The sequence below is a fragment of the Aethalodelphis obliquidens genome, unplaced genomic scaffold (genome assembly GCF_003676395.1).
Source record: "Aethalodelphis obliquidens isolate GAN/ISIS:26980383/991018 unplaced genomic scaffold, ASM367639v1 scaffold9, whole genome shotgun sequence".
Lineage (NCBI taxonomy): Eukaryota > Metazoa > Chordata > Mammalia > Artiodactyla > Delphinidae > Aethalodelphis > Aethalodelphis obliquidens.
Window position 1 is genome coordinate 48308648 of NW_020837953.1, and position 21776 is coordinate 48330423.

Below are 21776 nucleotides of genomic sequence, written 5' to 3' on the forward strand. Positions count from 1 at the left end.
CCCTGGTGGCGCAGTGGTTGAGAGTCTGCCTGCCGATGCAGGGGACACGGGTTCGTGCCCCGGTCCGGGAAGATCCCACATGCCGCGGAGCAGCTGGGCCCGTGAGCCATGGCCGCTGGGCCTGTGCGTCCGGAGCCTGTGCCCCGCAACGGGAGAGGCCACAACAGTGAGAGGCCCGTGTACCGCAAAAAAAAAAAAAAAAAAAAAATGTTTAGGTTGGTTGGTTTGTTTAGTCTTTTGGCCACACCACGCCGCGTGCAGGATCTTAGTTCCCCGACCAGGGATTGAACCCGTGCCCCCGGCAGTGGAAGCGCGGAGTCTTAATCACTGGATCGCCAGGGGAGTCCTCACACTTTAGCAGTAGATCAAGTGAAGATAGAAACAGCTGCTCTGCTTAGAGTGCCCCTCACCCTTGCCTCCAGCGCGGAGAACACCCTTGAAGACCCCTCAAGAAGGGTGTGGAAGTGTGGGGCGCCTGGTGCTCCGGCTGCCATTGGGAATATGGGCCATAATGCCCAGGGCTCAGCCCCCCAGAAGCCAGACCCCCCTGGAGCAAGTGGCTTCTGTAGTCTGCCTCCTGCCAGCTGTCATTTCTGTGTCCGTGTTCCCTTTCTGTGTGATGGAGGAGTGGAAGGGACACAAGAGCCAAAACATCAACCATAAAACTATTCAATGTAACTGATTTCCTCTTGTCTCCTTAGCCCCCCAGGCTGGCCCGAAGCCAGCCTCCCCCACTCCTCGCTCCCTTCTCCACTACTCAAGAGATGGTGTGAATGTGGTGAAAATGTGGGCTCTGAAGCTACATACCCTGGGTTCAAGTCCTGACTCCACTGGCTGTGTGACCTTAGACAAGTTACTTAACCACTCTGAGCCTCACTTTCCTCATCTGTAAAGTACAGACAATCGTAGCCCCCACCTTCTGGGATGAGGATTCCCCCAGTGCAGCCCCAGGCACATGAGGACCATGTTATCAATGATCAGACTTTTTCAGCTCCCTCTTTCCTCCTCTCTCGGGCCACTTTCTCTGCTGTCTAACCCATCCTCACCCTGTCTGTCATCTTGAAAATCTCTGATCGGACTCTCTCCAGCCAAGATCCCCAGTGATCCTCCATCACGCTACTTAATAATTGAACCAGTATTTATTGAGCGGCTAGGACTGGCGACCAGGCAGCCAGCCCGACGGGCCAAAATTGCTGTCCTTGTAGTGCTGGCGGTGTGGAGGCAACAAAGTGAAGCGCACGGACTGTCCACCAGTGGGAAGCCTGCAGGAGAGAAGGGCGGCGGGGTGGAGGAGGTGACCGGGAGCGCAGAGGAATGAAACCTTAGAAGGGTGAGACGAGGACTTGTGAGTGAAGGTCTGCAGGAAGGGAGGCGGCTGGTTGGTTATCTCAGCGTCTGAGGAAAAGCATTTCAGGCTGGGGGATTAGCAGAAGCCCAGGCTCAGCGGTGGAGCACGTCCGAAGAAGCACATCGGAAGGCGGGAGGCTGGTGGGCGCGGTGGACAGAGCCAGGATGGGAGAGCAGGACCGGAGGCCCCTGAGGTCACCAGCCTCGGCAGGAGATGGGCAGCCGCTGCGGGGTTTTGAGGAGGTACGTATGACTCCTCTTTGACCTGGGTCCACTGTGGCCGCTCACGGAGAGCAGACTGGGGTCAAGGGCAGAAGCAGGGAGACCGGCTCTGAGGCCTTGTCACCGGGGCCGGGGCCCGAGGTAGCCTGGAGAGGGTGGCCGGGTTGAAGCTAAGGATTTAATGTCTGCGGGTGGAGCCCGCAGAAGTGTTTGCCTGAGTGGGGGAGTAACAGAAAGATCATGGGTGTCCCCAAGGTGTTTGGCCTAATGTATTCTTGTCCTGGGGCTGCCGTAACAGATCAGGGTGGCTTTAGAGCAACAGAAGCTTGTTCTCTCAGTTCTGAGGCCAGAAGTCTGCAATTAAGGTGTGGGCCGGCCGTGCTCCCGCTGAAGCCTCCAGCGTAGGATCCTCCCTTGCTTCTCACAGCTTCTGGCACGTCTAGGAGCTCCTCAGTATTCCTTGGCTTGTAGGTGCATCAGTCTCGTTGCTGCCTCCATTGTCACATGGCCTCCTCCCTGGGTGTCCCATCTCTGTGTCTCTTCTCCTCTTCTTTTAAGGACAGTAGTCATACGGTTACTCCATACTCTATGCTGTATGATTGCAGACCCCAGTATGACCTCAGCTTAACGAATGACATCTGCAATGCCCATCTTTCCAATAAGGTCACGTTCTGTGGCGCTGGGGGTTAGGACTGAACCTGTCTTTCTGAGGGACACAATTCAACCCATAACATCACCACCCCCGGAAGGCGTTGCTAGTAATTGAGATGGACGGTGCTGCGTGGAAAAGTTCAGGAGCTCATGCAGACGTTTTATTTTTTTTATAAATGTATTTATTTTTGTCTGGGTTGGGTTTTCGTCGCTGTGTGCGGGCTTTCTCTAGTTCTACGCGAGCGGGGGCTACTCCACGTTGCAGCGTGCGAGCTTCTCATCGCGGTGGTTTCTCTTGTTGCGGAGCACAGGCTCTAGGCGCGTGGGCTTTAGTAGTTGTGGCTCGCGGGCTCAGTAGTTGTGGCTCGTGGGCTCTAGAGCGCAGGCTCGGTAGTTGTGGCGCATGGGCTTAGTTGCTCCAAGGCACGTGGGATCCTCCTGGACCGGGTCTCCATTGGCACGTGGATTCTTAACCACTGCGCCACTAGGGAAGTCCCTGTGCAGACGTTTTAAGTTTGAGATGCTTGGTCCCGACTGGAGAGTTCACTGTGGGAGCCCTCCCCATGAGAGTGACTGAGTCACTGGAGGGTGGATGTGGATAAAATAAGAAGGGGTCCACGGATGGTGCGAGAGCAGGAAGGAGGCAAGGGGACTGAGAGGGGAGGGAACCAGCAGAGCACGGGTCCTGGGGGCCGAGGAAGAAATGGTTCCCAAGAGACCACCTGTGTCAAATGCTGGGTCCTGTGAGAACAGACGAGAGGACTCAGAAACGTGGACATCACTGGGGACCTGAGAAGAGTGAGCTGGGGAGGGGGCCAAAGCTTGACGGGAGAGGGTCTGAGGGAAAATGGAAGAATTAGAAAATCTCCAATTGCAGCCATCGTAGTAATAACTGATTTAGGCAAAAGCCATCAACAAGGGCTAAAGCCCTGGAGTGTGCGATTGCTGGGGAGCAGGGTATCTCAAAGTGTCACCCCAAGATGACTTCCTCATTACAAAGAGAGAATGCGACTTTACAAAGTACAGCGAGATCCCCGGGTGACCTGACACCAGGGCACGCTGAGGAGGACACAGTCCACCCTCTGGCGTCCTGGCCCAAATGCTCAGCCTGAAACTACCCCAGACCTCCAGACAAGTCCACGTGGAGGACCTTTCTGCCAGCTGGCCTGGCTGCTTCAAATATATCAGTGTCATGAAAGATGGGGGGGAAAAACTAGGGCGTTCATTCTTTTTTTTTAATATTTATTTATTTATTTATTTTTGGCTCATCGGGTCTCAGTTGTGGCATGCCGGCTTAGTTGCCCCGCAGCATGTGGGATCTTAGTTCCCTGACCAGGGATCGAACCCGTGTCCCCTGCATTGGAAGGGGGATTCTCAACCACTAGACTACCAGGGAAGTCCTGGGCATTCATTCTTTTTTTTTTTTTTTTTTTAATGTTTATTTATTTTGCACCGGGGCTTAGTTGTGGCAGGTGGACTCTTTAGTTGCGGCTTGCCAGCTCCTTAGTTGCAGCACGTGGGCTCCTTAGTTGTGGCGGGCAGGCTCCTTAGTTGCGGCATACAGGCTCTTTAGTTGTGGCATGCGAAGTCCTAGGTGAGGCATGCATGTGGGATCTAGTTCCCTGACCAGGGATCAAGCCCGGGCCCCCTGCATTGGGAATGTGGAGTCTTATCCACTGCGCCACCGGGGAAGTCCCCGGGCATTCATTCTTAAAGGGATAAACAGACAAAACCAAATGTACATGTGAACCTTGATTGGATCCCATGTGGGAAAAAAAATCTATAAAGGACATTATTTAGACAGTTGGGAAAATGCCAAGGTAGACTCTAGGTGGACTAAGTATCATTGCTCAGTTTCCCAAGTGTGACAGTTGTGTTGTGGTTCTGCATGAGCAGGTCTGTGTTCTCAGGTGGTGTCATGATTTCCTCCCCAGGGGAAGGGGGTCATGAGCCAGTGTGGCAAATGTGAACAACTGGGGAAGCCAGAAGGGTGTATGGATGTCATTGTACTATTCTTATAACTTTCTGTAGGTTTGAAATATTTTGAAACAAAAATTCAGGGAGAAAGAAAATAGAAGGTAATGGGAGGAAAGAACAGGAAGGAGTAAGTTTAGCTGTAAAGGGAAGGAGAGAAACAGGTTGGTTTGCCCGTGGGAATGATCCAGTGAGAGGGATGAATGCTGAGCGGAGTCCTGGTTCTTAGGCTGGAGAGGGGGGTTTCGGTGGAAAACTGGCCTGGGATTGGAGCAGGGCAAAGCCCCTGCAGCCCGGGGCAGGGGGGTGGACGTGGTGGTAGGAGCTCATGGACCGCCTTCTGATGGCTTCTGTTTCCCTAGAAAAGTAGGCAGTCGGGTTGGTGGGGAGTGAGTTAGGGAGGGCTGGGGGTTGGAGAAGATAGGACAGTCATCCATGGTGGTGGGGATGAGAGTAGCCTGGGGCGATTGGGTAAGTCTGGGATCCTGTCACTAAGCAACGGGCCTTGGGTACCACATAGGCACCCAGAGGCCAACACCATTCCCTGAATCCTCCATAGTCCCCTTCACACCCTAACTTAGAAATCCAGGCGGGGTCAGCTGTTCGGGGGCCGCACAGGTCATAGAATCGAGGGCAGAGGCCCTGGGCAGGGAGGAGGGGGAGGTATTCTGTTTCAGACACTGAGTTGGGCAAACCAGCTGCCAGCCCCAGCTCCACTTTTTGGTGCCCTTTCTGCGTGCGCTCCGGCAGAGGCCCTGGGAGCACCCGCCTCGTGGTTACCTACTTGAAGTCTCCCCTTCGGCATCGCGTTCCTTGCGGGCAGGGCTTTGCTTTCTCTGCATCTCCCAGAATGGACACCTAGCAGGCGCTCGGGAAGCGTTTGACGGGCACTCTGTGGGGCGTGGGCGGTCGGACCTGAAGAGTCGCCCCCATAGGGGCCAGGAGCCCCGCGTACTGCAGTGGTCTGGGTCCACCCCACCCCCCCATCCTTCCCCTCACAGATATGCCACCACGCCGACTGCCAGCAGCTGCACCGCCGGGGCCCCCTCAGCCTCTGCGAGGCCTGTGACAGCAAGTTCCACGGTGCCATGCATTATGATGGGCACGTCCGCTTCGACCTGCCCCCCCAAGGTGAGCACGGGGAGGGCGCCCAGCCCCTAGAGCTCCCTGCCTGGGGGCACAGTGGCCTGCTAACTGTCGGCCGTCACGACAGGGCCATCAGAAGGACACGAGTTGACTGTAAACGATGAAACCCAAGTCCACTGCCGTCCCTTTTGTTCCACAAGTTTTTTAACAAGAGAAAAAGTTGGGGACCGGCCCAGCTCGAAGGCGGGTCTGTCTGCACCAGGTGCCGGGTCCTTCTTGATGGGTCTGCACCTCCCACAGCTGCCCCCGCCTCTGTCCCTGCCCTCTTGTCCTCAGGGCAGGGGATCTCTGGGCAGATTCTCCTGCCAGGCAGCCAGTGAGCAGAGGGTGGGGTGGGGATGGGCAGGTCGGAAGGAACTTGCAGCAGGAAACAAGAAACCCCTCCTGCTGAAAAGGGACCTGGCCCCGGCCTACTGCCAACTGGCTGTGCTGGGGTGGCTCTGGTCTACTTTCCCAGCTGGGCAGAGGGACCAAAGGACTCATCCCTTCTGCCAGGGCCTCCTGGGACTTTGGGTGTGGTCACCGTGGTGGGGGAGGGGACGCCTGCAAGAAAGAGCCATGGACTTTGGTTCCTTCCTGCAACAATCCCAGAGGCAGGGCTTCTTCATCCCTATTTAATAGATGGGTAAACTGAGGCAGACTTGTACTGGGGGCGGGGCATCACCTGGGGTGTCATCCCAGGGCCCTTGTGTCTTTTTGAGTCTGGGGGTGGATGATGATAGGCAGTGACTGAGTCCCTCCCCTCACAGAACTGAGGGGCCCTGGCTAGTTTGGGGTGGGGTCCGAAGGTCGGTAGCAGGCCCTGGTCCCTCTGGAGTCGGCCGTGTTGGGAGGCTAAGGAGGGGGCCAGGGAGGGAGCGGGCACAACCCCACTCCCACTTTACACCGAAGGCTCTGTCCTGGCTCGGAATGTGTCCACCCGGTCATGCCCCCCGCGCACCAGCCCTGCAGTGGACATAGAGGAGGAGGAAGAGAGCTCTGTGGATGGCAAGGGGTAGGTGAGGGGTTGGTGGGCACGGCAGACACCCGGGGGGTCCCAAGGCTGGGTCTCAGATCACAGAGCCAGGGACCAGAGGCTTCAGCAGAGCTGACTGGAGACCCCGCCTGGCCCCTGCTGCTGCCCGGATTCCTGGAGGGTGAGCCTCCAGGGCTTCTGGGATCAGACTCTACCTGACGAGGTACCGCTGGGTGTGACTCCCAGGTCGGCCACCAGAGGGCGAACAGCCCCTCGTGAGTCCTGGCTTGCCTGAGCGAACCTGAGTTACCTGGTCTCCTAGGGCCAGCAAGGGGTGGGCAGCCAGCTGGGGCCCGCCCATATCCCACCCTGGTGAGTGCTCACCCACGCCTCCAACCTCTGCCCTCACCGGCTTCCTTGCAGGGACCGGAAGAGCACAGGCCTGAAGCTCTCCAAGAAGAAAGCCTGGAGGAGACACACAGATGTAAGGAGCCCCCAGGCGCCCACAGCCTCTGCCCGTCCCGGGCCCTTTCCTCCGTTCCCAAGGCTGGGCCCGTCTGCTCTAAGTTCCAGGACCAGGGAGGGGGCCTGGAGTGAACGTGTCCCTCCCTTGCCACCCAGCCCTGTAGCCCAGCCCTGCTTACCTTAGCCCGGGTGGGGGATGCTCCAGCAGCCCCTGCCTCCACGGAGGGATGCCGGGTGCCTCCCTGGGACGGAAGAGGGCTGGGAGATCCCTGCGTTCACTTCCCTGCTGGGGCTCCCATCCGGAACCCTGGGGTGGGGAGGCTAGGGGGCGAGGGGTGCAGAACTGAGACCCCCTGTCCTGTCAGGACCCAAGCAAGGAGTGCTTCACGCTGAAATTTGACCTGAACGTGGATATCGAGACAGAGATCGTACCAGCCATGAAGAAGAAGTCGCTGGGGTAGGGCTTGGTGGGGAGAACGGGGCTGGGGGGCAGGTGTGGCCTCCTGCAGGTGTGACTATGTGTGGTGGCCTGTGAACAAGCATGTCCCCCACCTGTGGGCACCCCACCCATGTGCAGTGAGGGCCTGGGTGCCGTGTTTGTGTCCCAGCCCCTGCGCGTGGCCTAGTCCTGCGGGGGTGAACGGGTGTCGACGGACACGCGATGGTGTCTGTCTGCCCTGGAGTGCAGACGTGAACGTGTGAGGGCAGGGGCGTGTCGTCTCGTGTGTAGACACACGCAGGAGCGTGAACCTCTGTGGACAGGTGTGTGTGTGCACACGGACCTGTGTGTGATCCCCTGGGTGTCTCCTTTTCCCTTTGGGCGGGCAGGGTGGTGCTGGGGCTGTGGACAGGGTGGAGGTTCGCGTGACTGCCCCCAGCACACGCGCACCTCCTGTCCCGGGCAGGGAGGTGCTGCTGCCAGTATTTGAAAGGAAGGGCATTGCGCTGGGCAAAGTGGATATCTACCTGGACCAGTCCAACACGCCCCTGTCCCTCACCTTTGAGGCCTACAGGTTCGGGGGACACTACCTGCGGGTCAAAGGTGAGCAGATGACTAGATGGGCCGGGTAGCTGGGGCATGGCTGGGTCCCTTGGGGAGGGTGCTTCTTCCCAGGCTCAGGTTCCCATTGGCCATGGCCTTGAGCAAGCTCATTACCATACAGGTGTCTCTGCTGGGCGGCAGTGCCAGGCGTTGGCAGGGCGGGGCTTCAGGGGAGGGCAGCCAGGCCTTGGTTTGGATCCTTGGGGAAGAGGGTACTGGGGCCCCCTTCTCCACTGGGCCTGGGCGTTGAGGACCTCTACTTGTCCCTAATGCCACCCCAGCCAAGCCAGGGGACGAGGGGAAGGTGGAGCAGGGGGTGAAGGACTCCAAGTCCCTGAGTCTGCCAATCCTGCGGCCAGCCGGGGCTGGGCCCCCCACCCAGGAGCGTGTGGACCCGCAGAGCCGCCGGGAGAGCCTGGACATCCTGGTGAGGAGGGGCTGTGTCAGGCCTGGGGACGGCGAGGGGCCAGGGGGAGGTCACCTGGGCGCCTCGCTGCTCCCTCTGGGGGCTTTACTTTCCGCTTCTGGGAAATGGGGCTGGCTTTGAGGATACGGGGCCCTCCCTGGATCTAACCATACCCCACGGTGATGGGCCTCGTCTCTGAGAGTCTGCTTGTGCCCGAGGAGTGTGTGTGTGTGTGTGTGTGTGTCTAAGCAGGCATCGCGTGGGGAGCGCGACTTTGTGTGTCACTGGTTGTGTTCATGAGTGTGTGTCGGGGATCCACTTGGACCTGGGCTGCTGAGTGCGTCTGAGTGTGTGTGTGTGCCTCTGTGTGTTCTCCCCACCTGCTTCATGCTGCTGGCTGGGGCGGCAGGCGGGAGGGGGATCCAGCTGCGTCTGTCTGGACCTTCCGGCCCCCAGAGCACGTGTAGGTCTCAGGAGAGGCGGCGCCCCAGGGTGCGGGGGTGTGCAGAGACCCTCCTGCCTCCCAGGCTGGCCGAGGTCCTGGAAACCCACCATGGGGTGGGGCTGTGGGGGTCTGGCCCTGACGCCCGCTCCCTGACCAGGCCCCTGGCCGCCGACGCAAGAACATGTCGGAGTTCCTGGGGGAGGCGAGCATCCCTGGGCAGGAGCCCCCAGCGCCCTCCAGCTGCTCTCTGCCCAGCGGCAGCAGTAGCGGCAGCAGCAGCAGTGGCGGCAGTGACAGCTGGAAGAACCGGGCGGCCAGTCGCTTCAGCGGCTTCTTCAGCTCAGGCCCCAGCACCAGCGCCTTCGGCCGGGTACGTGGGCCCGTGGGCCCTGGGGCAGGGCAGCTGGCTGGCCTTGACCCCCGACCCTGACCACAGGCCTCCTTTCAGGAGGTGGCCAAGCTGGAGCAGCTGGAGGGCAAGCTGCACGCCTACAGCCTCTTTGGGCTGCCCAGGCTGCCCCGGAGGCTGTGCTTTGACCATGACTCATGGGAGGAGGAAGGTGACGAAGAGGAGTACGAGGACGACGCCTGCCTGCGGCTGGAGGACAGCTGGCGGGAGCTCATCGATGGCCACGAGGTGGGTGCCGCCCGAGGCCTTCCCCTCCCTCCTCAGGGAAAGGGGCACGTTATCCCCCTGCTCCACGGGGCCCTTCCTAGGGCGACGGGATGTTCCATGGGACAGCCCTGCCAGGCTGCTCTCACCGTTAACCCGCTTTGGAGGAACTCAGGCAAGGTGAAACTGTGCCTGGCCCAGAACTTGGGGGACCTCTGTGTCTCAGCTGGGAAAAAGGTTGCGTGCAGGGCCGTTCACCCTTCTCCCCCTGCTCCGGCCATCCCGGCACACGTGGGGGCTCCTGGAGATACCCTGCCCTTCCCACAGAAGCTGACCCGGCGGCAGTGCCACCAGCAGGAGGCGGTGTGGGAGCTCCTGCACACAGAGGCCTCCTACATTAAGAAACTGAGGGTGATCACCAACGTGAGTATGGGGTGGGCCCAGAGCCACCCCGCCTACCCGCCCCCCGTGGCCTCCTCTGGGTGCCCCTGAGCAGAGTTTGGGCCTTTGCAGAAGAAGGAGGTGCCAAGCAACAGAGGGGAAGGGAAGTGGGAGAAGGGCCACACCCTGGGGTGGAGGTGATTCCCAGGGGCCCCGGGGAACCTGCGAGGGGGCTTGGGGCGAGTTTGCCAGGTTGAGCTGATTAATACAGACCTCATCCTTTGACTCATCCTTTCATCGGCTGTTTCTAAACACCTGCTATGTGCCAGGTGCCCAGCAGCCCACACCCTAGACGAAGAGGCAGAATGGGTAGGCACTGGGGGCTGTGTGTAGGGACTTCGACCTTGGGGGAGCACCTGTCCTGGGCTTGTGGGTTCAAGGAAGGCACCCTCCGGGCAGAAACTCCGGACTGAGCCAGGGCACAGGTGGAGGAGAGAGTTCCAGGTGTGGCTGCAAGGGCAGTGTCCAGAGCTTCCCTCCAGGAGGGGCCTGGGCAGGGGCACCCCCAGGTGGGCCGTGGGGAACGTCTTTTCTCAAAGCGTGAACCCTCTCTGTCCCAGGCTGCCTCAGGCACTCCCAGGATGGGGAAGGGGTAGAGGGGAGCCTAAGAGTCTGGGTGGGGCGTCGGGACTGGGACCCCCCCCCCACCAGCTGCAGTGCTCCCTGCCCCCCACAGCTGTTCCTGTGCTGCCTCCTGAATCTGCAAGAGTCAGGGCTGCTGTGTGAGGTGCGACAGGGCCTGGGGGTGGGGGGGACAGTACCAGAAAGTAGCGGGGGGGGGCTGGAGCAAGGGAGGGGACAGACAGGGGCGGGGGCTGACTGGTGGAGTAGGTGAGGGGTGGGGCCTGGCCTCAGGGGGTGGGGCGGCCGGGGGGCGGAGCCAACGACGGCGTATGTGAGGGGGCGGGGCCTGGAACCAGGGGGTGGGGATGGGGGCGTGCTGAAGAAAGGTGGGAGCGGGGCCTGCGGATGGTGGGAGGGGAGGGGAGGGGGATGGCTAGGGGCGGGGCCCGGTAGAGGGGCGGGGCCGAACGCACCTCCCGCCCACCCACAGGTGGAGGCGGAGCGCCTGTTCAGCAACGTCCCGGAGATCGCGCGGCTGCACCGCGGGCTGTGGGGCAGCGTGATGGCGCCAGTGCTGGAGAAGGCGCGGCGCACGCGGGCGCTGCTGCAGCCCGGGGATTTCCTCAAAGGCTTTAAGATGGTACGGGCCGGGTCGGACGCAGGCAGGGACACTGAGGCGGGGCTGGGGCGTCGATGCTATCTGCCCACCACCCCAGCCTCCCCCTGACCGATGGCCCGAATGACCCTTAGTGGTCAGAGGCGTGGAATTCAGAATCGGTTGCCCTGGTGTGAACCCCACCTGGCCGTGTACCGTTGCTACCTGGCCGAGGGTGATCGCTTTCGCTGAGGCTCAGTTTCCTCACGTGGAAAACAAGGATAAGCTTGCCCCCTGCGGTGGTCGCGAAAGGCAGTAAGGAAGAGCGAGTGCCTGCCGGGCCCAGCCCTCGGGGAGTGCGCGGTAACGGGTGCTGTGCTTGTTCGCCCTGCGCCAGTTCGGCTCCCTCTTCAAGCCCTACATCCGATACTGCATGGAGGAGGAGGGCTGCATGGAGTACATGCGGGGCCTACTACGCGACAACGACCTCTTCCGGGCCTACGTCACGGTGAGGGCGGGTGGGGCTCGCTGCTGGGCCCGGGCACAGGACGGTGGGCCCACCTGGGCGGCAGGTGCAGGGGGGAGCTGGCGCTGGGCGTGGCCTGCCATGAGCCCCGCCCCTGCCTCCCCCTCCCCGCCGCAGTGGGCCGAGAAGCACCAGCAGTGCCAGCGGCTGAAGCTGAGCGACATGCTGGCCAAGCCCCACCAGCGGCTCACCAAGTACCCGCTGCTGCTCAAGTCGGTGCTAAGGAAGACCGACGAGCCGCGCGCCAAGGAGGCCGTCGTCACCATGGTAACTGGAGCGGCGGGCAGGGGCCTTCCCTGGCTTGCGGCCCCTCCCGGCCCTGTACCTGAACTGCCCTGGCCCACCCGTAGATCGGCTCGGTGGAGCGCTTCATCCACCACGTGAACACGTGCATGCGGCAGCGACAGGAGAGGCAGCGGCTGGCGGCCGTGGTGAGCCGCATCGACGCCTACGAGGTGGTGGAGGGCAGCAACGACGAGGTGGACAAGGTGGGCGCCTCCGTCTGTGCGGGGGTCGCTGGCCCTGCTGGGAGCGAGGAAGGGCCAAACTGGCAGACAGACGGGAGGCTACGCTGGGAATCTCTCTGGAAGACTCCCCGCTGAGATGAGGAGGCAGACTCTGACCTCTCCTGCACCTGCCCCCCCAAACCCCCAGCTCCTGAAGGAATTTCTACATCTGGACCTGACAGCACCCATCCCTGGCGCCTCCCCTGAGGAGACACGCCAGCTGCTGCTGGAAGGGAGCCTGAGGATGAAGGAGGGGAAGGACAGCAAGGTGACTCCACCCCACACCCAGGGCCCTCGCCCCACCCCCTCTCACCCTGTGGGTTTCGAACACCCCTTCCTTGGGACCGCTTGTGGTTCTTAGGGGCCCAGTCACCTGGGTGGCAAGTTAAGAACTGGTGACTTTTGTGATTGTCTGAGGGATGATAATCTGGCTGCAGTTTACTCTTTACAAATACAGCAGCCGGGTCCCAGCCCCTCAGGTGCCATTCTAGCCCACTTGCCAGTGCCACATGTGTTCCTGGTGGGAAGGAGGGGGCACCTTCCGTGAGCAGGACAGGAACAGCCCAGCGTCTTGCTACTGAGCTATGAATGTTTCAGGCACTGTGTAACCCAGAGCCTACAAAGCGTGATTTTAAAACCACCTTCCTTTTCCTCTTTCATGTAAACTTTTAACGGGCATAAATCACAAGTATATAGCTTGATGAAAGAAAATCGGCTCGCCCTTCATTTGAAGTTTACTCTCAGATTCGTGGGGAGTGGGGGAAGGGAGGTGTTTGACACCAGTACCCCCAGGAGAGGGTGTGGCCGCAGACAGGCTGAGGGTCCCTGCCCTGGCCCTGACCTCTGGCTTCTGATCCTACGGCCTCCCATCCCCCAGATGGACGTGTACTGCTTCCTCTTCACCGACCTGCTCTTGGTGACCAAGGCAGTGAAGAAGGCAGAGAGGACCAAGGTGATCAGGCCACCACTGCTGGTGGAAAAGATCGTGTGCCGGGAGCTTCGGGACCCTGGTGAGGAGCCCGGCCCCGCCAGCCCTGGGCAGGGCCTGGGACGGGCGGGGGCCGTGGTCTCAGCCAGCACTGAGGCGAGCCCTTCCTAACCAGGGTCCTTCCTTCTCATCTACCTGAACGAGTTCCACAGTGCTGTGGGGGCCTACACGTTCCAGGCCAGCGGCCAGGCTTTGTGCCGTGGCTGGGTGGACGCCATCTACGATGCCCAGGTGAGAGCAGAGCGGTGGGCAGGCTGGCAGGGCAGCGTGGTGGGGATCGCTGCTCACAGCCCGCTGGGGCCCTGCGCACCCACCCCCGCAGAGCCAGCTTCAGCAGCTGCGTGTGCAGGAGCACCCAGGCAGCCAGCAGCACCTGCAGAGCCTGGAAGAGGAGGAGGACGGGCCGGAGGACGAGGACGAGGAAGGAGGGGAGAGCAGCGCATCGGCTGCCAGTTCCCCTACCGCCCTGCGCAAAAGCAGCAGCAGCCTCGACTCGCAGCGCTGGTACGTTCGCCCAGGACCCCCCAGCAAGCCAGAGCAGGGCAGGTACTCCAGCCAGGACTCTGGACCCCGAGGCCATTAGCACTGGACAGGGCTGGTCACACCCCTTTCCTCTGAATGGCTTTATGATGTGAACCCAGTGGGGGTGGGGACAGGGGCTCTGTCTCCCACCAGAGTCCGGGGGAGGATGGCAAACGGTTTTCAACTTGAGTGCCAAATCTGATACATTAGTGGTAGCTGCCTGGAGCTGAGCTCAAGATTCTTAGCCTGTATCCAACAGGAGATGCTGTGGTCGCGACAGACACCATTACTGATACCTGTGTTGCGGGCTCAGGTGCCACCTGCTTGCTATCTCTTGAGCCTTGAGCTCCAGGAGGGCAGAGGCTGTAGACTTCTGCAGTGCCCAGCATGGGCTGCACCAGGCCATCGCGGTTTCCTTGGGCTGGGCTGACTCTCATCTCGGCTCCACAGTGTCTCGGATGGCTCCACGGAGACCCTGGCCATGGTGGTGGTGGAGCCTGGGGGGATGCTGTCCTCTCCCGAGTTCGAGGGCGGCCCCTTCAGCTCCCAATCAGACGAGACCTCTCTCGGCACCACCGCCTCGTCTGTCACGCCCACCAGCGAGCTGCTGCCCCTGGGCCCAGTGGATGGCCGCTCCTGCTCTATAGACTCCGCCTACGGCACCCTCTCCCCGACCTCCCTGCAAGACTTTATGGCCCCGGCCCCTACGGTGGAGCCAGCACTCCGGCCCCCAGAGTCATCGCGAGCCCCTTCACCCCCACCCTCGCCCCGCCTCCGCCGACGCACTCCTGTCCAGCTGCTGCCCTGTCTGCCCCACCTGCTCAAGTCCAAATCTGAGGCCAGTCTCCTCCAGCTGCTGTCGGGGGCCACCACCCGTGGAGCACCCCCAGCCCCTAGCCGCAGCCTGTCGGAACTCTGCTTGGCTGCTACCGTCCCTGGCACCAGGACTCGGGGCTCCCCTCAGGAAGCTGGGCCCAGCTGGGATTGCCAGGGGGCACCAGGCCCTGGCAGTGGCCCCGAGCTGTCAGAGCTGGAGGGTGGAGCCGGCTGCCCAGCTGGGGAGCCCAAAGGACCCACCAGGAGGAGCAGAGAGCTGTCCTCGGGGGCCTCGCCCAGGGTCCAGCCTGAGCCCCCCCCAGGGACCTCTGCCCAGCACAGGAAGCTGACGTTGGCCCAGCTCTACCGAATCAGGACCACCCTGCTGCTTAACTCCACCCTCACTGCCTCGTGAGTGGCCTGGCCTGGGACAGGTGGCCCAGTGTGCTGGGGGCACTATCATGGCGGGGAGCAGATGGCATTTGGGGACGGGTGTGGGAGAGGGAGCCTGAGACCAGCCTCAGCACCTGGTGAGGAGGAAACAGTGGGCAGTGGTGAAGAAGAGGCCTGAGGATCCCGGTCGGGAGGAGAGGGTGGCTGGAGCCCCTCCGGATGCCTTCAGCCAAGGAAGGCCCATCTCTCCCCTCCTCTCCACTGCAGGGAGGTCTGAGCAGAGGGAGGCTCCCAGGGGTGCCACTGACCAAGGGACAGCAGACAGCACGCCTCCTGGGGTGTGCCGGCCCCTGCTCCAGCTGCTGCCTTATGTGTGCCCCAGCCAGAGTGCTGGGCAGGACCCCTGCCACCGCCCCCAGGGCCCAATTTGCACTTTGCCAGACTGGCTGGAAGTGGAGGAGGGCTCAGCAGAGGCCCAGGCCCAGGCTGCAGGGCCCTGTTACAGCCACCACTGTCACTAACCTGCCTGTGCCTCCGCCCCCCAGCCTAGGCAGGGTCCCTTGCCCAATACCCCCGGAGTCACCAGCTCCAAGCCTCTGGGCTGGGCTCCAGGGCTGGGATCCCAGGCAGCCCTTCCCACCTCCACCCTCATCTGGCCCCAATGGGACGGTTCCCCTGCCCTCGCCTCCCTCCCTCCCTCCCTCCCTCCCTCCCTCCCTCCCACCTACCCACCCACCCAGACCTGGGCTGGGCTCTGTGTAAAGTTGCATATTTATTGAGCTTTTGATTCTTTTATAAAGACTTGTATATACTCCACCGGAAAGAGTCCTTTGCTTTTGGAACGCCCCCCTTTCTGGACTCAGGTGCACTTGGGTGCCTCCCTGGGCTCCCGCCCCCTCCCTCTGGTGGGGCCCCGCTGGAAGAGACTGTGGGAGCAGAAGTGAATTAGTCGGGCGGAGATCGCCTGACTAGTACTCCCAAGATCAACCCCTGTCCCCTGCGCAGACATGAGGCCCACCACTAGAGCCCCCCACGAGGTGCCCTCCCCCACGTGGTACCTTAGAGAGCCCCGCCCTGAGCCACCCCTCTGAGCTTATGCCAGGGTGGGCCGTGGTCTCAGGCTCTGCTGAAAGTGCCCCCTAGGACTCCCCTCCAGGGCGGGGGGACGCCACGCAGTACGTGGGGAGGGTGGGTCTCCCACCTGTGTACTTCTGGCCCAACCCCTCATGGCTGAGGGCGGGCTCTGAGGCCCAGAGAGGGGAGGTCGCCTCCCTAGGAAGCGGTGGTCTCAGGGTTGAAGCTAGCACCCAGGCGTGGGACCTGGCTGCAGCCCTGTGCTGTGTGCACCTTGCCCACCAACCGCCTCAGGTGAGCTCAGGTGCGGGCTTCGGCCTGGGGGCTCGCTTCCTGGTACCGGCGGCCCCGCCCTGCGCCCTCCCTCTCCCCCTCCCCTCCCCCTAGGCGGGCTCTTCGGGCGGCGCGGGGTGGGCGGGGCGGGCCTGCGGGCGCCGGCCCGGGCCCTACCCGTGGCGGGCGGAGCGGGGAAGACCGGGTCGGGTCGAGGGCCCAGCGTGGCGCCCAGGGCCATGGAGCCGCGGCCCGGGGCGTGTGCGGCGGCGCTGGCTGCGGTGAGTGGGGTCGCGGGGGCACGACCTCGAGCCTGGCCGGGGCCTGAGTCCCCGAGGCGGCGGAGGAAGGGGACGCGGGGATGGGGTGGGGGTGGGGATAGGAGCCTCCGATCCTGCCTCGCTGGGGGCTGGGCCGGCCCCTCTTCCGACCTAAGTTAGAGGTTCAGCCGGGGTGGGGCCCTTCCGCCGAGAGGAAACACCCTCTCGGGGCGGGAGGGATCTGGGGTCCCCAGGCAGAGAAAGATCAGGGCCCCCCACCTTAGCAAGGGCGTGGGTGGGGGTGGGGACTGCCTGCTGCCCAGTCTTGAGGGAGGGGCTGGCGGGAACCCTCTTCTCTGCCCCTCCCAAGCCTGGTCTGTGCACAGGGGAAGGAAGTTAGTCCAGAGCCCCACCGATGGGCACCCCTTTGGGGCAAGAACCTGAGAAGTGGGCTGCTCTGTGGGCAAGTGCTGGGGCCCCTGAAGGCTGGGGAGACCGGGTAGAGAGAGCCCCCGGCCTGGGCAGCCAGGCTGGGAGCCAGCAGCCCCTGTCCCCCAGGCCCTCCTCCTGCTGCTGGGTGCCCAGGGCCAGGGCAGCGCTCCCAGCCCCAGGTGTGACTGTGTGCACAGCTTCCAGATGAGGAGTGGTCTGGTCTGCTGCGGGGGCTGCCCAGCAGGTGAGCGGCTGAAGGAGTGGGAGGGACGTGGCAGGAAGTGAGGGCCAATGGGGCAGGCGGGGGTCAGGAGGGCTGGGGAGTGGTGGTAGGCAGGCCAGGGATGGGGCGAGGGGAAGCTGGGAGGGAAGTAGGGAGCCCAGGATAGGGAGGTGGCAGCCCTCTTTGACCCCAGGCTGGGTTCCACAGGGCACTACTTGAAGGCCCCCTGCACAAAGCCCTGTGGCATCTCCACCTGTCTCCCGTGCCCCCGGGGCACCTTCCTGGCCTGGGAGAACCACCACAAGACCCGCTGTGCCCGCTGCCAGGCCTGTGATGAGGAAGGTGCGGGGCTGCCTGGTGCTTGGGGGCAGGGCGGCTCTGGAGGACAAGCCCTGGCTGGGGTCCTTCTGAAGAAAGTGGCTGGCTCGAGCCCAGCCTTTGGCTGGGAGAGCCCTGTGCGCACCCCACCCTGGGGCCCTCTACCCTGGTCCTGCCTCAGGATGCCTTTGTGCCCTCTCATCCTGGTGACCTTCCAGCCTCTGCTCTGTGGTGATCTCCACATTTCTCTCACTTTGGGGGTGGCCCTGTCTCTGGTCTCCTCATCTCCATTCTCCGGGGGACGTGTCCTGCCTCTCTGTGGGGCTCTTTGGCTCTGACAGCCTCTGCTCTCCCCCGTCTCCCCTGCCAGCCTCCCAGGTGGCCCTGAAGAACTGCTCTGCGGTGGCGGACACCCACTGTGGCTGCAAGCCAGGCTGGTTCATGGACTGCGTCGTCAGCCAGTGTCCCCACAGCTCTCCCTTTCGCTGCCACCCGTGCCCAGACTGTGAGGCCGTGCACCGCCGCACGCGGGCCCCCTGTGGGTACCCCCGATCCAGGCCGTCTGCTCCCACACCCCCTTCCCCTGCCTCCTTCTCTCCCGTCCTGACCCGCACCATCTCCCGGACCACAGGTTCCAGCGGAGACACTCACTGTGGGACCTGCCTGCCCGGCTTCTATGAATACGGCAACAGCTGCGTGTCCTGTCCCATGTAACTTCCTGGCTGCCCTGGGTTGGGGGAAGGGAGGCTGGGAGCAGAGTGGGGATCGAGGGTCAGGGAGGAGGGGGCTTGACCCTATGGTAAGTGGGTCCCCCCTCAGGCAAACACTGGATGGTAAAGAGAAATTTGAATTCACCTTATGTCAGATAAATAAGGGGGCATATCTTCCCTTTATGTCATACTTTCCTTTAGTAATCCTTCCAGCCCTACGTTAAGGATAGGATGTGTCACTTACAGAGAGAGTCGCGTTAATATAGTTTCAAAACTTGGGCTGAGACTCAAGATCTGCGCCTTGTTCTCGAGGGATCTTGGGCGAGTTACCTCGCCTCTCCGATCTGTGGGCTCCCATCTGAACGTGGGAGTGTTAGTGGCTCTCCCCAGGGCTCTGATTAAGGGGTGACTAACTTTACTCACGCATCTGCTCCACAAGTGTTTCTTGAGCTTCTATCATTTCCAGACACCGTTCTAGGTGCTGGGGAAACAACAGGGAACAAAACAGGCAAATCCCAGAGTTGACATTCTGGTGACCCTCAGTCTAGTCTAGAAGCAGCTCAGTAAGTAGTGTTTGTTGTTACTGTTATGGACACCAGTGACGTTTCAGCAGTATTTGGGGAACATTCTTGGGTAGAGTGAGGCTTTCAGCAGGGAAGGGCCTCCAGGATGGAGAAGATGTCAGGTGGTCCTGAGCAGTCCCACCCCCTCCCCCCGGTGTGTACTCCCTCACCCTCCACCGCATCCCCTCCCCTTGCAGGAGCACCCTTGGGGGCTGTCCTGGGCCCTGTGTGGCTGTCTGTGGCTGGAGGCAGGGTAGGTGGTGAAATGGAGATGCCAGTGGGAGAGCTGGGATGGGCCGAGGGGAGGGTGGGGGACGGCTGCCACCCGCCACCCACCAGCTGCTCTTTCAGTGTTCTGGGTCCAGGTGCTCCTGGCAGCCCTGGTGGTCCCACTCCTGCTTGGTGCCGCCCTGACCTACACATACCGCCGCTGCCAGCCTTGCAAGGCCATAGTTCCTGGTAAGCGCACGTGCGCGCGCGCGCCCACGTTCCTAGAGGCCTGGGGTCAGGGTGGGTAGCCCAAAGCCCATTCAGCCTGATCCAGTGGGGGAAAACTGAGGCAGGGAGCGCCGGGAGTGGGTGCTGAGGGACGCAGGTTCCGGAGCCTTGCCTGGTTGCTGATTAAACTCTCTTGGTGTCTCTCAGCAGGTGAAGCTGGGGTGGAGGCCCTGACCTCGCTGCAGGTAAGATTCTCAGTAGTGTTCTAGGATGAGCGTGAACAAGCCTTCCGGAGCTGAGCGGTTGGGCCTTATTATAACTCGTGATCCCAGCGCGGCGCCTGGTAGCTGGCACGGAGTAGACCTCACGAACACATGTGCTGAGTTATCAGCGAGTGAGAGCAGCTCAGGGCCCGTCCTCAGGTGGCTCTGAGTCTACGGGGGTCCAGACAGGTAAACAGGAGCGAACAGCTCAGTAGGAAGAGTGTCACCACGGTGAGGCCTCTACCAGGGCTGGCGGAACAAGGAGAGGGCAGCAGGGGCAGGGCGTTCCAGGCAGGATAGCTCTTCTACTGGGTCACAGTGAGAGAGCATGGCCACCGGGGGAGGTGGCACCACGGGATGTTTGCTGACTGAGCCAGGGATGCCCACCCTCGGCCAGAGACCCCAGAGTCAGGCAAGCGAGGCTGACCTGGGGCCTCTCTTGGCTTCCAGGCCACCCACCTCTCACCCCCGGACAGCAGCCCCACCCTTCTGGTAACACCCAGCAGCGGCGAGAAGGTCTGCACCGTCCAGCTGATAGGCAGCAGCTGGACCTCTGGCTCTCCCCAGGCCCAGGAGGCGCCCTGCCCGGAGGTGACATGGTCCTGGGACCAGCTGCCCAGCAGAGCTCTTGGTAAGGGATTTCAGGGGCCTGAGGCCTTGACCCCATTCTCCTGAGTCCGAGGTGATAAGCTGTGCTTTCCTGAGGCCACTTGCCCACTTCCCGTCCCCTAACTGACCAGGCGGACCTCCCTGCCCGGCGGGGCCCCTGCCCGCATTCCCCATTGGCTCTCTCTGGCCGCAGGCCCGCCGCCCCCGCCCTCGCCGGCGTCCCCTGCAGGCTCGGCGGCCGCCATGCTCCAGCCGGGCCCGCAGCTCTACGACGTGATGGACGCGGTGCCCGCGCGGCGCTGGAAGGAGTTCGTGCGCACGCTGGGGCTGCGCGAGGCGGAGATCGAGGCGGTGGAGGTGGAGGTCGGGCGCTTCCGCGACCAGCAGTACGAGATGCTCAAGCGCTGGCGCCAACAGCAGCCCGCGGGCTTGGGCGCCGTCTACGCCGCCCTGGAGCGCATGGGGCTAGACGGCTGCGCCGAGGACCTGCGGAGCCGCCTGCAGCGTGGCCCGTGACGCCGGGGCCCACCCGCCACTGCGAGGCTCTGGTGGCCCTTGCAGAAGCCCTAAGTACGGTTACTTATGCGTGTAGACATTTAATGTCACTTATTAAGCCCCTGGCACGGCCCTGCGTAGCAGCGCCAGCCAGCCTCACCCCTGTGCACCCCCAAGTTTCCAGTTAAGGCGAGGAAGCGCCAACGACCATCAGCTGTTTTTCGGCCTGTGTTTGGCTGAGGCCTTGGTATTATTAAAAATCTATGAAGAAAAGCTGCCGCTTGGTGTTTCCGCGGGACTGGGGGTGTTAAGTGGCCCAGGCTTGGTTTTCCCAGGGGCGTCGAAAGGGCCAGAAGTCTTGCCACCCACGGCGGAGGCCAGTGTGGCCCTTAGCCCAAGCCTGCCCCTCCAGCTCCGCCGTGGCCCAGTTACCCCGAGGAGAGGAAGTCGCGGTGACGACGAGTTAGAGTGAGCATAAGCCCCGGGCGGCTGAGAGAGCTTTAATGCGGGTGCGAGATGGCAGGGACCGGGGAGGCAGCAGTTGGAGACACAGCTTCAGGATCCCTCGTCCTCCACTCACTCCACCAGGACCGTGAAAGCGTCCGGGGAGTGCGGGGCCTGGCTGGGGACGGCGCGCAGACTTGGAGGTGGGGCGCCGGGAGCAGCAACGCTGTCCCGACGGGCAGTTTGCAGTTTTCATCGTTTCTGGTAAACAAATGACTGAGAGGAAACCCTCGGCGGGGATGGGAAATGCGGCCGGGGCTAGGCCGGGCGCTGATCTGGGTCAGGGAGAGAGGAAAACCCCTTCCCCGAGCGCGGGGCCTGCCTCCGCCCAGGATGCGCCAGCGACGCGGGTTCCGGGGTGCAGGGGAGGGGGCGGCAGCAGGGCGCGCGACCCGCAGGAAACCAAGGTCACCACCCACGGGGCTGGGGAGAGCTCTGCACACTTTGACATTCAACGAACATGCAAATATACGTAAGTAGGCATGCAAATAAGCAGCGTCTTTTTGCGTCAACAGCTTGGGCACTTTTTCTGGGCGACTGCGGCGGCGGGCGCGCTCCAGCGTCGCCCGGGGCTGGGGATGCGGGTGCGGGGGAAGGGGGGTGCCCGGGGTAGGGGTCAAGGAGGGGTTCCAGCGCGGGAGGGGAGGGCGGCGCGGCTCCCAGCCCTTCGGCCCGGGCCTGGCAGGCTGGGGCGGGGTCTGGGGGCGGCCCCAAGCTCGCGAGGCTGCGAGCAAGAGGGCGGCGTCTAGTACTTAGCGATGTCCCCCTTCTTCAGGATGATCTGTCGCTGCCAGGGCGCCAGCTTGCTCTCGTCGTAGCCGAGCGTCCGCAGCTTCTCCGACTGCTCTTTCTCCCGCTGCATCTCCTCCTGCTTCTGTCGTTCCTCCTCTTTCCTGGGCATGGGGTGGGGGGCACAGTCCCGGGCAAGGGTGAGAGGGTGGGCCAGGCCCCATTTGGGGGGGGGTCACCAGTGGCAAGGAGTGGGTTACTGAGGGCA

At 62.4% G+C, this 21776-nt stretch overlaps 3 protein-coding genes across 15 annotated transcripts in view; 2 read left to right on the top strand and 1 right to left on the bottom strand.

Annotated features, from left to right (window-relative positions):
* The window catches only part of PLEKHG5 (pleckstrin homology and RhoGEF domain containing G5), a 28568-nt gene extending 13135 nt beyond the window's left edge, over nucleotides 1-15433 (top strand). For 4 of the 10 annotated variants that reach the window (XM_027110353.1, XM_027110355.1, XM_027110356.1 and 1 more), the window contains 20 exons: nucleotides 5196-5325; nucleotides 6232-6334; nucleotides 6719-6779; nucleotides 7126-7217; nucleotides 7666-7802; nucleotides 8084-8229; nucleotides 8811-9023; nucleotides 9102-9290; nucleotides 9594-9689; nucleotides 10384-10434; nucleotides 10762-10911; nucleotides 11264-11374; nucleotides 11510-11659; nucleotides 11743-11880; nucleotides 12047-12166; nucleotides 12776-12908; nucleotides 13002-13117; nucleotides 13209-13390; nucleotides 13859-14635; nucleotides 14885-15433. In XM_027110353.1, the coding sequence (XP_026966154.1) occupies nucleotides 5196-5325; nucleotides 6232-6334; nucleotides 6719-6779; nucleotides 7126-7217; nucleotides 7666-7802; nucleotides 8084-8229; nucleotides 8811-9023; nucleotides 9102-9290; nucleotides 9594-9689; nucleotides 10384-10434; nucleotides 10762-10911; nucleotides 11264-11374; nucleotides 11510-11659; nucleotides 11743-11880; nucleotides 12047-12166; nucleotides 12776-12908; nucleotides 13002-13117; nucleotides 13209-13390; nucleotides 13859-14635; nucleotides 14885-14894 (3105 nt within the window). In that variant the 3' untranslated portion in view covers nucleotides 14895-15433. The other 6 variants (XM_027110359.1, XM_027110350.1, XM_027110354.1 and 3 more) reach the window with 5 other exon arrangements.
* A 114-nt stretch (nucleotides 15434-15547) lies between these two features.
* Nucleotides 15548-20560, top strand: TNFRSF25 (TNF receptor superfamily member 25). 4 transcript variants are annotated; one of them, XM_027110362.1, is made up of 10 exons: nucleotides 15548-16245; nucleotides 16783-16900; nucleotides 17087-17221; nucleotides 17568-17735; nucleotides 17829-17907; nucleotides 18668-18723; nucleotides 18822-18929; nucleotides 19116-19153; nucleotides 19622-19802; nucleotides 19974-20560. In XM_027110362.1, exons 1-10 carry the CDS (start codon nucleotides 16204-16206, stop codon nucleotides 20294-20296), a joined length of 1248 nt encoding a protein of 415 aa, XP_026966163.1. In that variant the 5' UTR covers nucleotides 15548-16203; the 3' UTR covers nucleotides 20297-20560. The 4 variants fall into 4 exon arrangements, 3 of the variants coding, with proteins under 3 accessions (XP_026966163.1, XP_026966164.1, XP_026966165.1); XM_027110363.1 differs by having other exon boundaries at nucleotides 19119-19153; XR_003433467.1 differs by lacking the exon at nucleotides 19974-20560 and having other exon boundaries at nucleotides 19116-19360; nucleotides 19622-19735.
* Nucleotides 20561-20593: 33 nt separating this feature from the next.
* The window catches only part of ESPN (espin), a 31888-nt gene continuing 30705 nt past the window's right edge, over nucleotides 20594-21776 (bottom strand). Inside the window, exon 15 of the mRNA XM_027110361.1 lies at nucleotides 20594-21672. Within this exon, the coding sequence (XP_026966162.1) occupies nucleotides 21525-21672 (148 nt within the window). The 3' untranslated portion in view covers nucleotides 20594-21524. The remainder of the gene's footprint in view (nucleotides 21673-21776) is intronic.

Bases quoted from the DNA above. Each gene is read 5' to 3' on its own strand.
- TNFRSF25 (XM_027110362.1), top strand. From the start codon at position 16,204: ATGGAGCCGCGGCCCGGGGCGTGTGCGGCGGCGCTGGCTGCG. The intron at 17,222-17,567 runs GTGCGGGGCTGC...CTCCCCTGCCAG, and splicing joins CCAGGCCTGTGATGAGGAAG to CCTCCCAGGTGGCCCTGAAG. The intron at 17,908-18,667 runs GTAACTTCCTGG...CTCCCCTTGCAG, and splicing joins AGCTGCGTGTCCTGTCCCAT to GAGCACCCTTGGGGGCTGTC.